Raw genomic sequence first — 15,398 nt, forward strand, 5'->3', positions numbered from 1 at the left:
CACGGAAAGCTGGTGTCAGAGCACTGGCAGCTGTGCCGGTGCATCCCCAAGCTGCAGCTACAGGGAAGGCTGGGTGGGTATCCAGAAGCCAGGTGGGGAGGTTGCTACATTGTCAAAAGGTTTCTTATTTGTTATGCTGATTTATGCCATCATCGCACATCTGTCTGTGTCTGCTAATATTTCCATTTTGCAAGGGAGTTTTTTTTTAAGAAAAAAATAGATCTCTCAGAATTAGGTTATGATCTTGATAAGCATGAGATTTTAATAAATCTGAACTTGTGCTGTTGTTTGTTGTTGTTTATTTGTGTTTGTTTGTTTGCATTGGGTTGGGGTCTCCCCCTCACCCCCCTGAGTTTTACAGTTTTATCTGTGTTATATATCTGAGGGTGCGGGGTTTTTGTTTGTTATTGTTTGTTATTGTTTGTTGTTTTTTTCTTTGTCATTGTTTTAGTTTTGTTGTTGCTGTTTTGTTTTGTTTTTGTTGTTTGTTTGTTGTTTGTTTTTACGTTGATGTTGGTTGGTTGGTTGGTTTTGGTTTTCTGTGAAGGATGAAAATGTGGTATACATGAAATTAAACAGATAAGAATAACATAACTAAGTCAAAGACCTAAGGTTTGCAGAAAGGTATTGTGAGACTTGTGATGACAAGTGACTAATAATAATAGTACAAAAACAATCTTGAAAATGCAGTTTTAATTTGCTAAATAAAGTTAATTTTCTTTATTTTTCATCTCCTCTTGAGCCTAACACAACTGAACCATGCAACTGTTCAGCTGTCAAGGAATGTCAGGCTGTCTGGTTTCCTGAACCAGATCTCCAAGCAGGATATTTTCATAAGGTAACATGGTGGAAGGGATCCCTCTTGTCACTTCTCACCTCATTCTTCATATTGAACATTGTAGGTGATTTTCTCAGTTCACAATTCTTTATACCCTACATTTAAGTTTGATAAAACCATCTGACCACATGACAGGTGAAGAGTTCAATATATGATTAAATTTAGCTGTAATTTAATTTAAGGTTGGTTTTTGTTTACTTGAAGCTTCTGTTCTATATGCAAGTGAATGCGTTGATGGGAATGCTAATCTATGATGACTCAAGTCATCGTGTGGTGCAACATGAAGATGAAATTGCATTTTGACTCTATGCTAATGCAGTATGCACATCTAAATCTAGAGGTTGGTTTCATGCAGGAGAATAAGATGCTTCTGTTGTTAGCATTAAGAGTCACTTTCTAGCTCCAGTAGTAGAGGTTCAACATTTCAATGCAGCCAATGACCTAAATGAGAGCACAGAGTGTTTGACTTCTCAAATCTTAATGTTTCATATATCAGGGAAGAGTCCAGAAGAATCTGCCTTTCCACGTATGTAAATTATTTGTTTTCCAGAATCCCTTAAGAATATAGCCCCAACTCAATCTTATGAAATCCTACAGGAACATTTTGTTAAGTTTTAAAAATTGATAAACCTTTAATAAGTTGCCAGACCCCTTTGAGTTTCAGTTCAGGTCTGTTGATGTAACGCTCAGATTGATTTCTGAAAATCACCTCTGCCAGTTTAACAGGACTGTGGAAGAAACTCTTCCCTGTGGGCAGATCTCTGAGGTTTTAAGTGCAGCTCAGGTCAGCTGCACCATTCTGAGTTACCTGCATCAAACATCCAGTCTGGCAAGGTACTGCCACATTTTGCTTTAAGATATACTTGTACTGTGACATTCTTGCCATGTCTATCTAGTTTCTCTTTTTTATAATTTTGTTTTAACTTTTTCATCTTTCTTTTTTCTAGTCACAATTTGCTTCTGATGATGGCTTTCAGTAAGCAGCACTAGGTGCAATGAAAGAAAACACGCTTTTTGTAGGCGCTAAATTTGTTGTTATGGTTCAAAAAATATGAAGTAACATCAGATGTGGAAGTAACATGAGAAAGACACTTATGCAATTTGGAGATGGGATAATGCTTCGTGATTGTGTTCTTTGAGCTAGAAGGTGGCAATTAGATTTTCATACACAGAAAAGTGTGAGACATCCTAATTAAACACCTTTGGTGGAAGTCATCACGGATGAACCCAAACCGCTTGTAGTAGTTCTCAAATGTGTCACCTGTGACGGTAGTGCAAAGTCTCTTAATTCTTTTTTTTTTAATTGTCTTTTTTCTTCTTCTTCTTCTTCTTCTTCTTCTTCTTCTTCTTCTCCTTCTTCTTCTCCTTTTTGGAAAAAATGGAAGGAAATTATAATCTGAATGCTGATTCAAATATATTTTAAGCATAGATATAGGTCATGTATAGAATAAAAAGGGAGAAAAGAACTGAAAGGAAAATACAAAAGGTTTACCTAGAGGATAAATCTTATGGACTTAGGTGTTACTAGCACCTGGCACTAGTGTTTTGTGTGACTTAGGTAAAATCTGTTCACTTTTCTGCTTCACTTGCCTTTTTATGTTAAATACTGTTAACAATATTTGCTTCACACTGGTTGTGAAAGGATATTAAATATTTCTGTAGCCATGACAATATGCAGCATTCATTTTTAAACTGTAGGTTTCAAAATGATTTTTTTTTTTCACATATAAATAAATAAATAAATAAATAAATTTTTATAGTGCAGAAATGGGAACCAGCTCCCTTACTTAAGATATTAATTGTATACCTGAGCCAGGTTGGATTTTCTTGATAATCACAAGAAGGCCCAGAAATGCACTGTACTGCATTGCACTGTCTAGAAGAAAGAGGTGACTCATTGTCTGGTATCTGACATTGACATGACAAGAAGTGCTGAAGAGAAATAATGGCCAAACCCTTGCATGGCTATTGGTGACCACTGAATCTGGAAGAAGAATATCTCTGGTTATAAATTTCATGATCTCACACACACAGGGCTCGAGGCAGCAGGAGGGCAATCTCAATGAAGTCAATAAAAGTCCTCACAAGAACTTTAGTAGGGTTTGAATTTCATCCTAAAGGACCAATTCTTAGGGAATCTGGTGACCTTGAGAGATATTTAAGCATTTGCTGAAATGTTTAATATATTAATATTGATCTTTTAATAGCTATCCCTATGGGTATACATTTAATACTTATATGCTAAAAGTGTTTTACATTATAAGTTGAGCAAGTGTAGCTTTACAACCCTGCAGCTGTATTAGGATAAAACTTGCATTTGAGAGCAGGGAAATGAAGGTGTATCTGAGTGTAAACTGCTTGCAAACATAAAAGTGCTGGGAGTTTTCCATGTGCAAAGGACATGGGAAGATACTACAGAAGCTAAATGGACTGAGAAAAGGTAGAAGACACCATTTTCAGAATTCACCTCCTAGATTTTTGTCTGCTTGTAATTTTTAGGCATTTTTATATTACAATCAGAAAGTTTTCTGTTGGAGGGTAAGACCATATGTATTACTTTATAGAAAATAAATTAACGATGAAGGACACAAATTGTTTTTAAAAACATTGCACGGCTACACTTGAAAGTTAAAACTTGTATCTGTAAGAGAAGATTAGGATTGCAACACCTCTTTTGAAAGACATTAGGAAAAGTTTAGAAGCAGTATGTTGTTTCACCCTACAAAATAAGAAAGAACTAAAGGGGCTTTGGGTGTCCTGTTACCCCAGCGCAAACCAGGTGTAGGAGTACTTGAAGCTTCGCAGTGTTTCTAGCACGTCTGTCACGACTGACACATTTTCTCTGGAAAGATAAAAAACGTTTTCATTATTTGCCAGTAGAAGGTCATTTTCCTTTGCACTCAGTTTTCTCCAGGACTCACAGTTAAACACTTCTTTCTTTTGACTAGAATTACTTCCATTAGGGAAATGTTGCCTGAAAATAGCATGTGGTATTAACGTATCATTTGTTTCTGCTGTTGCCAACAGTAACACGTTTTCTTGGCTCTCACCCCCTGACTGTTGATGAGATCAAGTTGATTATTCAGCAGCTATAGCCTACCACCTGCTCCACTTTTTTCCTTGAAATGCAAAGCTGTTAATACACTTATCTTGCCTTGTTAAAGCCACATTTGTTATTCAGCTGTGGTTTTTTCTTTGTTTGTTTGTTTTCTTTATATATATATATATTTAAGAATTGTATTCATTTTGTTTTAATGTTTAACCATTCAAGTTCAGATTGATTTTGTTCTATACATCTGAGAACCTAGGAGAAGGTACAGATTTATTTTTTTTTAAGTTCACATTATTATTCTACCATTCAAGCTCTGAATTTTATTATGAATAAAGTTGCATATTTCATAGGCCCTTTTCTGGAAACACTACTGAAGTCTTCAGTGCTATCTCCATTTTATTGCAAATTATTAACTACTTTGGACTTCATTGTGCTGGTTTAGGTTATGAATATATCTTAAGGAAATAAAACTATTTAGTCCTGCTCTACAGAGGAAGATTTGATAATGAGCTCTGGTCACTTTTGTTATTTCTTGAAATTCTGGATTCTGTTCTTTATATAAATATCTGTGCAATTCTAAGAGAGCTGAATTTTGTTTCTGATGATGTGGCCAAAAGAGGCAGCTGACTCTATCTTCAGTGGAGACTTTAAATTGCCAGATTTCTAATCTTCTTTGGGGATTATAACAGCATTACATCTAAATGTCTTCTGTAGCACACAAAGTGTGAGGAAATCCAGTGCTCACTACACTTTAAATGTAGTGTTTCATACCTACTTCTGTGAACTGCATTAACTAGAAGAATGCTATAATTTTAAATAAAAAAAATACTGCAAACAATAGTCTGAATATTTGATACATGTGATATATATAAAATTTTGTTATTAAGTTGCATATATATTGACATAACTCGATATATTTTTGTTAAACTTTTATACAAGATTCTGTTAAATGTGTTGTTCAGTTTGGTTAAACAACGAGGCAAAATGCAGCTCCTGTTACACCCCCTATTTGTTTAAAGATAACTGACTTCTTTAGTGGTTTTCTTGCATAAATGTTGCAAGCCTGTACCAATGTTTGCTTCTCCCTGTCCTTAATAAGGAGGTGTTGACCTGATTTGTTCCTTTTCATACTTTTCCTTTAAAATGAGGCAGCTCCATTTGCATTTCAGTTGTGTCTGTTCCCATTTAGATCCTAGTCAGATTTTAATGGAACTGGTAATGTATATAAATTTTGAGCAGCTAAGGGTGTTCTGTTTGTTTGTTTTTACTGGATACTTAATGAGGAGATATTAAGGGAGCTATGAAGCAAGCTGAACTGCATCCAAGTTTGGTTGGTTTGGGTTGTTGGTGGGTTTTTTTTCTGAGTTAGAGGAAAATTACATTGTTGACATTTTAGAACTCTTGTTTTGGAGCTGATTAATTTTGATATTTCAAAAATACATTTATGTAGTGCTGATTTCTCCCTGGGTTGTTAAAAACTAAACATACACTATGGCTGAAAAAACAGGGTAACAAGGCATGCCTGCTCAATATACGTGTCATCTTCTAATCACGCCTGTGAAGTTACCAGCTCAGCTGTGAAGCTTGAAAGAGTTTCCTAAGGCAGGCGCTGAACCGGAGCTGGTGCTGTTATGCAATTTGTGATTTGTCGGAGCACTTGGCAATTTCAGTCTAATGGTTTCAGCGTGTGTCCTTCACTTTGAGCTTGTTTAAAAATATAACACTAATGTGAGTTGCATTTAAGGCATATGAATTATTAGAGTGAAAAATGTAATAAGCTCTAAGGGTTTGAAACCTCTGCAAATGTGCAGGATAAATTATATACTAAAAGAAGTGGTCTTTTGCTGATTCTATACTGCACTCTAGCAAAATTTCACTGCTAGATGTCAAGATGCATTTGACAGACTATTTTTTACTCTTTTCTGATCGTTTTTCTTCATGCCCTTATCTACAGTTCTATCCTACCCTCTTGTCCACTGAAACATTTTTGACAGTATCCAGCTGTCATAATATTGCCCAGCTTCTCAAATCGCCTGATTGAGCATCCTACAAATATACTCAGCCTTGGGGACTGAACCTGCTTCCTCCTCCCTCTCCCCATAAATGCAGAAAGTGTAGAATTTAAGAAGGTGCTGTTTTTCTACCTTCTGATGAGAATTTCCTACATTCCTTGCTGCTGTTTATTAATAGTTGAACAGAATTATTTTGTACACTCATTCTGCAGCATATTAAGTTTGCACAAAATTTCATACAAATCTTATCTCATCCCTCATGGACTGGACTCAGTGCTCCAATCATGGAAGAGAATTTTGTGCTCCCTCTGTTCTTCCTTGTGGCTGTATTTGAGTTGGCCTGTTCTCTGGTACTCAGAAATGTGCCCTTCAGCAATGTTTTTGCACCTACACTTCATTTATCCCCTTGACTGCTCATAAGAGGTTTCTTTTCCTCTAGTATCAATGTTCTCACCAGTTAGGACTATGAATATTAGAGACCAAGCTGAGGTGGCAACCAGTAAGTTTCCAGTTACCAACTGGTATTTGACAACATCTCCTTTTGGAACATCCATAGCCTGTGTGGTCACCCAGATGTGTACCCAGCTATATGGCTTTTCCAGAAGTTTGGACAAGTATTTGTTACCACATTTTATTTATTTGCTTAATTACATGCATTTATTTATTTCTTTAGCCATTCTTCAGTGGTGATTTTCAGTGGTGGTTAGTTTCAGCTGTTCTGAGGTTTCTTTTCAGGACAGAATGAGAGATCTTTTTACCTTAACTCTACATTTGACTAATTTTCAATTCTAACTATGCTTAACTAGGTATCCTACTTTGCTATAATATATTTAAAAACCACTTTCAGCACTCTTTTATGAGTAGAAGTAGTACTATCACTATATCACTTTTGTCTTCTCTGTTTGATAGTTTGCTACAATTAATTGAGTTCTTAAATCCACAGAATAAGAGGGAGAGGGAAGGGAAGGGAAGGGAAGGGAAGGGAAGGGAAGGGAAGGGAAGGGAAGGGAAGGGAAGGGAAGGGAAGGGAAGGGAAGGGAAGGGAAGGGAAGGGAAGGGAAGGGAAGGGAAGGGAAGGGAAGGGAAGGGAAAAAAGGAGGAGAGGAGAGGAGAGGAGAGGAGAGGAGAGGAGAGGAGAGGAGAGGAGAGGAGAGGAGAGGAGAGGAGAGGAGAGGAGAGGAGAGGAGAGGAGAGGAGAGGAGAGGAGAGGAGAGGAGAGGAGAGGAGAGGAGAGGAGAGGAGAGGAGAGGAGAGGAGAGGAGAGGAGAGGAGAGGAGAGGAGAGGAGAGGAGAGGAGAGGAGAGGAGAGGAGAGGAGAGGAGAGAGAGGAGATTTTTTTAGGCCATGTTTTAGAGAAGATCTGCTTTTATGTAGTGAAGTGTTACTGTGCCAAATGATCTTTCAGTTTTACCCTTTTTGCCTTTTCTTATAGGACAGTCTTTTCAGAGACAGGTGATTGCACATGACATTTTAGATGTCAAAAGCCACATGTGTGATATATTTATTTGTGGTCTATTTTAGTTTTTCCTATTAAAACCAAGATGATTATCAATGTTAGAAAGCACTAACTTCACCTGCATTATTGTAATTGCAGGTCAGGTCAGGTTTCACTTCCTATTGATTTCTGACATTATTTAGACCAGTGGTTTCATTTATTATAAGTTTTCTTTTTGAGATTGAAAATCCACTCCAAGGGTAACATTACTCTGTGGTGCATCATCTTGATTCTTCCTTCACTCATCTAATTAAACAATAGGAATATTGTCTTGAATCATAATTATTTACATTACAGTTGCTAATAGATACAGAAATCCTTTAAAGCCCTGTCTTCTAAATACATGGAAGGTGATAATACATTTTTTCCACTAAACTCTCTTTAGCCGACATGACAGCTTTGTGTTGGGTATGAGGTCATCTTATTAGAAAAACTGATTAGGAAGGTCTGAAATAGAATTGCTGTTCATGTGAATAAAACAGAAATGGCTTGAAATGTATTAGACAAGCCCACAAAACATGTAATTTTGTGTTTATTGTTTAATTAAATTTGAGTGGAATTGGAAAAAAAATCTAGCAATTTAGGTTGTTAGTAATGGTTAGTAGTGGAAGAGAAAGTTGGAGGCATTATTTTGAATTGTGCTCCAAAGTGTAATAACATCAGCTTTAAAAAAAAAAAATATGCTAATTGCTGATTGTTTTAGATTACGTATAAATTTGGACCAGTAATTTATATGAAGACTGTTTTGGTAAAGCTCACAATGTCAGCAGGCCTCTAACAAACCCCTTTTCCTTGTGAATATGACTCATCTGCTGCCTCAAATGACAAAAGCGAAACTGAATCCAGATAGTAGCTGGGGAATATATCATACAAGGTCTATGTTGAATATAGGAGACCTATTATACTCTTTGTCTGTGACCTTATATGCTTCAGATACCCTCATTAACAAAGCACAGATCACGTTGCCATGATGTGTCACAGCAGATGCTGGAGTGGGAGGGAGGCTTGGACTCTGCAGTGTAAATAGATGAAATAAAACCATGCGGCAGATCAGCACAAAACAAAAACCTGCTGTTGGTTGCCATAAAAAAAGTCTTAAAAACCCTCTGTAAGTATCAAAATTGTGGTTACGATTTTACTGAAGATAATGGTATTTACATAATGGAATACAGCAATGCATATGATAACAGTTCTTGTTTGAGGTAGGGAAATACGAATTATCATGGAAACTTATGTGCTACAGTGTTAGCGATCAAAATATTTTTGAAAGAAAAAGAAAAATTGGCATAGGAAATCTCAAAACTTGTGGTTACAGTTTTAATCAGCAAAATTAGGTATGTGTTTGGTTCAATCTAAGATATTGTTTTATGATTGTGACCGTCTTACCAAAACTTAAGTGCCACAGCTTCACCAAATATGAATCAGCTTTTGTGCTGATAATTATTATGAATTCCCATTTGTGAGGAAGGTCATATGGCAAATATCATCATTAAAGTTACATGTAAATAGGTAATCAGTCCCTATTAATCCCTTCCGTGCCCCACTGGGAATAAGGAAATAAAGACAAAGAAAAGGAAATCCGTGTGTATTTACATGGAGGTTATGATCTTGCTGTTATCAGCACTCCCAAGATCACTTTTAGTCTACTGACCTTCCAGTTGCTTGTTGAAATCACACCCCCTTGGGCCAGACTGGGGGGTCTTTTATCTAATAGGGTAACAGGGTAATTCACGGGTATTTAACTAATTCATCACCAAGAGTTTCTACAAAAACAAAACAGTCTATGCAAGTAAAATCAAGGCAAAAGAAAATAGTTCTAATTTGGTTTAATATAGAATGTAACAGTTTACTGAAGTGAAAATGCCATTCTGTCAATTGGTTATAAAGCTACAGTGAAATAACAGTATCAGATTTCCATTGGCACTTCAGACACCTCATCCCAGTCTTACAAATTTTTTCCCTCATATTTCTCATGTGTAAGTGATGTGCAATTCATAATAATCTACAAAAGAACACTATTTGTATTTCAGATGCATACACGAAAACCATGTTTGAAACTGCTGTTACACATATTGTTTGTGGCTTTTACGCTGTTCACGCAAAATAGGGACTCTATATTTGGATCTTATTTTAAAATCAGGATTTGAAGTTCATTGTATATTCCTACACTTTTCTATTTAAGCGTGATATTGCTATATTCTCCCTGAGTATCTATCTTCTTAAAATAGCCTAAAAATTTCATGTATTTGGTATTTTATAAAGCTTTGTGAGGCTATTGATGTCTAATAACTCTAAGCTTACACATTTTATGATAACTTACTATATCAAGGGGTATTAAGATATTATTTTCAAGATAAAATACTTAAAGGACAGTGAGAAGTACAGAAAAAGACTGATTTCATTGTACTGAGTATAATTGTAATCGAGCCATTAGCTGCCAGAGTTCTGTGCTGGCTGGGAGGAGATAAAGATATGACATGTGCACAAAAGTGATGGCTAGAAGATGAATAGACCTTCTAGGGAGTTGATCTTTACTGATCAGATAAAGATCCTTCAGGTCTCTTTTTTTGCATTCTGTGGCACATCAAAGGCTGCCTTTCAGAGACAGTAACGTGCACTCGGAATCTGGGGACAAGACCTCGACAATGGACAAATTTGAGATTGACAGGCAGCTGAGCTTTGGGTTTTTAGTTGTTGGTTTGTTTTTCTTTCATTTTTTTCTTTTTTTTTTTTTTTTTTTTCAATGTGTGGTTGTGTAATCTTTTATAATCCCTTTAAATGTTAAAAGAAAAGTTCATAGGCTGATGCAGTAAATAACACTTGCATCTTATCTATGTTTCCCAATAACTGTTTTGCTTTAAAGGTAATCATTCTCTTTGAAAGATTTATGGAAATCTAGTGGAAGGTAACTTGACTTCTTTCAAAGTTTGAATAAAAATAGTTATTTGTCGGCAGTGGCTGTCTTTCAAGAGATAATTGTTCTTTTGTTGACAAACTAAGTATTCTGATAATGCACCCTGCACAATGTTTAGAAAATAACATGGGAGAAAGCAGTTGTCATTTATCACAAAAGGTTAAAATAATAATAATAATAATAATAATAATAATAATAATAATAATAATAATAATAATAATAATAATAATAATAGAGGTAGAAAATATTGTTTAATCTAGGAACATTTACTAAACAAATGCTTGTTTAATCTCAGTGTTTTCAAACACCTTAGATTTGACATCAGCTACTGTGTCAATCACGCTGGCTAAATCTAGCATCAGCCCTTTTGGTTGCTTACTTTGAAACATCATCTCACAGCTGTCGGGCATCCTCCAAAAGTGTAGGAATAGATGCTACAGCATTTTGTTAACTTTTGCAGACCTCTTTTCCTGGTCATAGTCTCTCAATTTATGTACTACTTCAGAGTAATTTGAGTTTCATTGCCGTAATTTGAGAATCCTCGTTCTCCAGCAGGCTGCACAAAGTAGGGATTTTTAGGTACCTCGAAGGATGACAGAATGTTTCTGTTACATGTTAGTTTTGTTTCTTTTCCCTTTTTTAGTGGTGATTGGTTTTTCATCCTCTCTATCTAAAAAAGATGAGGTCAAATAGAGCTTCATTCAAGGCCTGAAAACAACTCACAGCTTTTGTCTTCACAGCACACATACAGAGGTACAAAGTAAGAAATGATTAAAACCTATCAGGCAGAAATATTGTTTTGGTTTAGAACCATTTCTGCTTATTTTCTTACAGGTAAAAATATGAAACTCAAATTTCTAGCATTTGCTAGAGAAACCTGCAGGGAACTGCAGTGGGTCACGGTGTTAAAGGAGGTGTTACCTTATTAAGCCCATATTGTAATGAGCAGGGAAATGGGAGGTGGCAGGTGGCTCCTGTGTCACTCTGCTGCCATTCTCCAGAGGCCCTGCCATCAAAACAGGGAAGGCAAGACCTAGCATTTGCATACCTCAAAAGGCAGCAGGCGTGATTTCTTTGAGAGAGATGAAAAATTAGTCTCTCCTTGTGTCACCATAAAGGGCATAGGTAACTTCGCAATCTAGCTATTTTTGACCCAAGAGCCTTGACTTCTTACTCTGGATCTTGCCAAAGCTCTCTCTGTAGAAGGGTGGGTATCTCCGTTATTAGAATCCAAGTTGCTATAACAGCAAGGTTGTCCTTGCATAGAAATGTAGAACTTCCATGAACACCTTAGCTTCAATATGTATATTAATATATATATTTAATTAATACTCTTCCTTTGTCTTCCTAAAAATATAAGATATTTCAGGGGAGAGAATGATACTGTTTTTTGCATGCATGGGCTTCCCATTAGTCAATCCATATCTTTCGAAACACTCACTTGTTGCAAATTAAGTCCCTACATGACCTGTATCCTTGTGATAGCCTGCACATAAGTGTTGATTAAAAGGTTTCTGCTGGAGATGAGCTGGGTAGTCAGAGTACTGTAATCAACTGTTTTTTTGGGAAATGATCCTGCGTGTTTTTTGCATAGGTAACTTCCACAGCTGTGGAATTGCAGAATTGTTCTGTTGCACTAACAGATGGTCAGAATACAATATTTATCCCTGTTTTGAGAGACCAAATGTCTTCTTCTCGTGACCACTTACAGATTTATTCTAGGCTTGGCTAACAGCAACTATACTGACTACTAATAATCTTTGTAGCATTTATAAGAATTGTTGATGGAAAAGATTATCTGTTTCAGGGAAAACATGGCTTTTTATTTGCTTTTACTTTTTTTTTTGCTTTATAGTGCAGATTAGCTGAGGAATCTACCAACTTTTCTTGAAGTTGAGGAATTTCAAGCGTGACTGCATTTCTTTCCATGCAAAATTCCCAGTAATGTTAATGCTCATTATGTATTTCTCTTCATAGTCCATCTATCAGTTTGTGCATTTGGGTTCTGCTATCTTTTGTAGAAAACAATTGCAGTTTGCTGTGTACCTTAAGGGAGTTGAGCAGGCTGTGAGGGAAATCTGAGGGCAACAGCAACCGCAGCTATTGATGTGTAGTATGTGTCATATCTTACTTTGTTACAATCTGGTGAAGCATGATGGAATCAGCTTGAACTCATCAGAGGATATGCAAATTTAGATGCAGAACGGGCTACACTGAGTGGAGAAATTAGAAGGACCACATTGTTCTAGTATATTACCAGAAAACTGAAAATATTGCAGGTATCTGAGGTCTTTGTCCAATGGGGTCAAGGGAGAGTTGGGCTCTGCTTTTTCCCAGTGTAATGCAACAAATTACAATTTTGCTTTTGTAAATGCGGTACTTGGCTACTCTGGAAGGTACATCCAGTTGGCAATGTCTGTAGGATGCGAGTAATTTTCTGATAGCTCATAATCATTTGAATTGATAATAAAACAAATGAGAAGGGACACTGATTTTCTGGCAGCAGAGCACACAGGTTTGTTGGGTTTTCTTGTCTATATAGGATGACTGCAAATGAAAAAGAAAGGAGAAGGTCTTCAGTTTTGCTTTGTGAAATTTATCATCCTGATAGCTGTTAGAAGGAGGTCCCTCATAGGATCAGATACCATAGCAATTGCTATCCCAGACTGGCGTTGAGGTGAGATTCTGACAGCAATATCACCGCGATTCCAGCTTACGCGAACTTTCTGGTCGTACTCCTTTTGGTTGTCACTGAGAACTGACAGTTGACTCAACTGAAAATGTGACTTAGACCACCAGTTCATTTTGTGTGGGAACTGGTCTGAATATTAAAAGGATCATCAGACTTCCTGCACACATGTTGTTACACAACAAAGCGTTTCCATCCCTGGGTATCTGTGAATACATCCAGACTATTTCTGTTAAAAAGGGACCAGAGATGCTTGCTAAGATATTTATAGGGCTATAAAATGATTTAGTCCTTGAAACAAGTCACTCAATGATTAGGACATGTCTGAGTGCACATGAACTTCATTCACATCAGGCAGCTGCTTCTTCAGGTTCTTGCTCTCAGGCCGGGCTCTTGCCTGCAGGGCTGCAGGCACTGCGCTCTGTGTGCAGCTCAATGGGAGAGCACATCACGCTCAGCAACTTTTAAATGCTTCTTATAGATGTGTACAAACAGCTTATTTACAAAGACTTATGATTTTGTATGAGAGACGTCACCAACGCAATGGATGTGTCTGCACAAGAGATTGATTTCAAAGAGCAAAATCTGATCATTCCTGTGTGCCATGCTTTGCTTCCCGGGGGGCTAAGTGGGCAAACTGGATTTCTTTCAAATTAATTTAAACGGGAAATATGCCCTCTAGGAGCAAGCCTGTTACTCTCCATCTGCTAAAGTGCAATCAGTCCATGGGACCAGACTACAAGCTAGTTCAAATTACTGAGTTTTTATGGCTCCCTAATAATCACAGGGGAAGTCAAGACTTCCTATAATTGAAGCTAAATAATTTAATGGAGAAATAACTGTCCATAGTAGAGTGTTTTAAGATTCTAATAAATACTTGTCATTGGATGATCAAATTAATACATATAAGGCAAGGTGGTGTGTGTAAGGAGAAAGTATTTTCAGAAAGATATTGATGGATTTTGAACTTAACTAGAACTTCTTAAATGACATTGGAATGAGGGTTAAGCTTTCTAATGCATAATTACAGTACTTAAATAAGGAAATAATACAGAAAGTAGCATTTTTTAAATTAGATTGCTCATCTTTACTCAAATATACATAATTTTCACGTAAGTGCAAAAAAGCATAGCTATATAGAAAATCATACAGAGAAAACATGTATTTGAAGAAAATAAAAAAGACTTTGCTATATGATGAATCAGTAAAGACTAAAATGTATGTCCTCTCTTTCTTTGTTTCCAGCGCCTTGCTAAAGAAGCAGAGAAGTACCAAGCATCTCATCAGTGGAGGGATGAGTTTGGAGTAAGTTTCAGTTTTTCTCCTTTTAACCCTTCTTATTTTTTTCCTCTTTGAAATGTTAACTATATTCATACAAACACATTTTTTATATATCCACCACAGAAGAGTTCATTGCATATGAATGGGCATTTTCTTTTATTCAGTAAACAGAGTCTCATTCTGGGTGTCTAGAGAATAAAGTGGACTTTTCACTTCAGAAGCTTCACAGACAAAGGGATGTAGCTCTGAGATGTACACAAGGCATCTGTTTGTTTTGACATATGAGCAATGATTGCAGAGAAGACATCTGAGCTATGGTTACTGTCAGTTAAAAGTGTGCTACTTCAAGCACAGAAACACAGAATCACAGACAAGATTTTTACAAGTTGTAGCTATGTGGTGGAAAAAAAGCAGGAAAAAGCTTTATACAGAAGGTTGTGGTTATCTATGTGACTGCTTATATTGAGAGTCATAGATTTCATTTTTAGAATCCTTTTCTGTACTTTAATAATTATGTCTCTTCAGTATTCTAGTAAAACTAGAAGAGACTCTAACCTGGTCCAACACTAAGCTATCTTCTTCAGTAATTTCAGACTTTACTGAAAAACAACAATGTACATCATTAATTCTTCATTACCGATCAAGCAAAATTAATGTTGTTCTGCATGATTATAAGCCTGCTAATTTTAGGCTACAGCTCCCTGCTAAGTGTCAAAGTCATCTATTATGCGTTCATTACCTGTCCCTTCAGAAACAAAAGCAGATGGTTCTTTGACGTGATTCTGCCATAAACTGAGACTGTGTTTCCACATCCACTAGAATCACAGGGGCAGAGTTAAATGCACAGTGCTTTTCTATAATGTCCTTTGTGATCCAGTGTTGCCCAGACACTTAATGGTCGAGTACTGAAAACAAACAAAAAAACCCTAAAGTCAGGACAAATAATTCAGGTAAGACTAACTGGCTTTTAGGAGCACAAAAAGAGTCTGGACACAGCCTGAATGCTTTTCGGTGTGTGCTCTCTGGAACAGGCACAGCTTCTAATACAGGATCAAACGCGAATGTGTATTCCATAGGGACGCAATAATGAGAATGCTACAGCGACCTTTTCTACTAA

General features: G+C 36.6%; 1 protein-coding gene across 1 annotated transcript in view; it reads left to right on the top strand.

The window, feature by feature from the left end:
• The window catches only part of CACNA2D1 (calcium voltage-gated channel auxiliary subunit alpha2delta 1), a 396,917-nt gene that overhangs the window by 174,205 nt on the left and 207,314 nt on the right, over positions 1-15,398 (top strand). Inside the window, exon 4 of the mRNA XM_082061285.1 lies at positions 14,246-14,305. Within this exon, the coding sequence (XP_081917411.1) occupies positions 14,246-14,305 (60 nt within the window). The remainder of the gene's footprint in view (positions 1-14,245; positions 14,306-15,398) is intronic.

This window comes from Streptopelia decaocto (assembly GCF_964273445.1).
Source record: "Streptopelia decaocto genome assembly, chromosome: 1".
NCBI lineage: Eukaryota > Metazoa > Chordata > Aves > Columbiformes > Columbidae > Streptopelia > Streptopelia decaocto.